The sequence below is a fragment of the Nanorana parkeri genome, unplaced genomic scaffold (assembly GCF_000935625.1).
Source record: "Nanorana parkeri isolate BGI_ZX_2015 unplaced genomic scaffold, ASM93562v1 scaffold110, whole genome shotgun sequence".
In the NCBI taxonomy this organism is placed as follows: Eukaryota; Metazoa; Chordata; class Amphibia; order Anura; family Dicroglossidae; genus Nanorana; species Nanorana parkeri.
Window position 1 is genome coordinate 1,219,393 of NW_017306378.1, and position 2,190 is coordinate 1,221,582.

Here is a 2,190-nt window from a genome sequence, read left to right on the forward strand (position 1 = left end):
CCAGCCAGCCCTGTACACAGTCCTTGTCTTGCTTCACTTAGTACATAATCCAGCTACATCATATGCATCCCTGCTCCGTTCCGCGGCAGCCAATCAGCGCTCTCCTCTCACCGCCTTGTACTCAGCCTCGCCGCATCTAGGGCTCAAAAACACAGAGCGCGCTGATTGGCTGCCAGTGAAAAATGGGGGCGGGGACGCCCAGGTCACCAAGGCTGCTGTAGAACTCCAGCACTGCGCTCCCGGGTCTCTGCGCTGCGCTGTGCGCCATGCGCATTCCATCACCGATGTGTGTGTGTTGCCCATGCAGCCAGCATGGCAAGGTGTAACAAGCAGCAAGTGACATATGCCAGCACCAGCGTGCCTTTCCCCGACAATAAACTCCATGACTGTAATATTCAGGTGCCCCTCATTAATAAATGATGCCCAGCGTGTGACTGTGCCATAGAGGCAGGCAGTGCCCTGTGTCCCGCACCCCGTCATCTCCCACTCCCTGCCAGCAGCTGGCACGTCTGCCTGGAACTCCGCACAGCTCCCACCCGTGGGGACAAGTGTCAGTCAGCTGGCAGATCTCCTCCACGCTGCGCGTGTTCTGTGTTTACCCCACGTCACGGGGAGCACGGCACAGCATCCCAATCAGGGTGACAACTATCAAAAGAAGGAGAGAGAAAAAAAAATCCTCCCTTTCACAAGAGAGAACGGGAGGGTGGGGGGTGGGGGGGTTGGGGGAGAGGAAGACACCCAGATCCAAGGAACAGAGATGTGAAATAAACAGGGAGCTTCCTAAAGTCATCAAAGCAGATGGATTGAGACATCGACACGGACACAGCAGCCAACATGAGGGAGAAGCCGATGATCAAAACGGTGAAAATGCAGGGCAACGTGATGGTGAGTGTGTGCATGGGGTGTGGGTGCTGTTCCGAGGGGCACACAGCTGGATCCCTCCCCAGGGGGGAGGGGGGGGGGGGCATCCTGTGCCCGAGGATTGCAGCTACTAGCCAACTACTTTGGTTTGCTTTGTCTGTGTCTTCTGTATTGGAAGCTAGGTAACCCCATCCATCCCTGTAGGCACCACCCGGGGATGCACTAGGCATGGTGGCAGCCAGCTGATAAAGATGCTGATAGGCATCAGTCGTAGATCATGTAATCAGAATCAGGGGGCAGATACAAGGGATTAGGGATTATCCCTCTGGGTAGTTTTAGTCCAGTGATTCTGGATTTTCACTTATTGGATGACACGGTAGTTGTGGTGTCCCTTAGGGATTTTTATGATCTGTCTTTTGTGATGGAAAAGGATACATTGTTGCATTATGCTGATTTCACAAAGCTTAGGCACCAGGATAAGGATACCTTATTTTTTTTTAAACAGTGACAGTTGTTTTTTTGGTTGCCTGAGATCTCATCATTACAATCATCTGGTAAAAGGAAGATACTTATCCTGGTGGAAAAGCTTTTTGTTCTAGCATGTGAGGTGATCCAAAGTATTGCTGCACGTGGGGAATATGGAAATATGGAGCTTGGTGGGCTGGAGGGCTACGGAAGGAAACTTTATCACTTGCACTTTGTTTTTTGGAATTGGGAATTAGCTAAGGAGAATTCCTATAGGGCGATGCATTAAACAGCTTTCCCACTGCTGGAGCCAGCAATGTCCCGACAGATCTGTTCATCACATCACACTAGTCAATCTGCTCTCATAAATGATGCTAAGAGCAATTGATTGATGTTCAAACAGCACTGTAGCTGCAAATTACTGCATATTTATAATGGTCACTGGAGCCCATGCTACAATTTGCATAAGTTATGAACTACTGTATGGTGTAATGCAGACTTGCTATCATTGGAGATACTAGAATGATGTGTCCATTTCATGAATGGTGCATGCTTCTGCACTCCTTGGACCCTTGGGTTGGTCCGGTCTGTCAGGCTGGAATGGGGGGTTGATGATTGTATTATTCTGAGATAGGGTTGCATCCTACCTGGAGGAAGGGGTGGGGGTATATAGATTGCAGATCTGGGATGGCAGTGGATGAGCTGGGGGTGAGGTGAAGAGTCATGTCAGCTTAGGTAGCAGGAAATGTCCATTTGGGGGCAGACAGGGGTTGCTAGAAATGGTTTACCTACTGCTCATTTGGTGATAGAAGTTAGCAGTGGGTCATGGAATCACTTCTCTCCTGGGCAGGCAGAAATTGATCT

General features: G+C 50.1%; 1 protein-coding gene across 1 annotated transcript in view; it reads left to right on the forward strand.

Moving 5' to 3' along the window:
• The first annotated feature begins 714 nt into the window (after positions 1-714).
• DPP6 (dipeptidyl peptidase like 6) overlaps positions 715-2,190 on the forward strand; it is a 1,045,284-nt gene continuing 1,043,808 nt past the window's right edge. Inside the window, exon 1 of the mRNA XM_018553126.1 lies at positions 715-885. Within this exon, the coding sequence (XP_018408628.1) occupies positions 835-885 (51 nt within the window). The 5' untranslated portion in view covers positions 715-834. The remainder of the gene's footprint in view (positions 886-2,190) is intronic.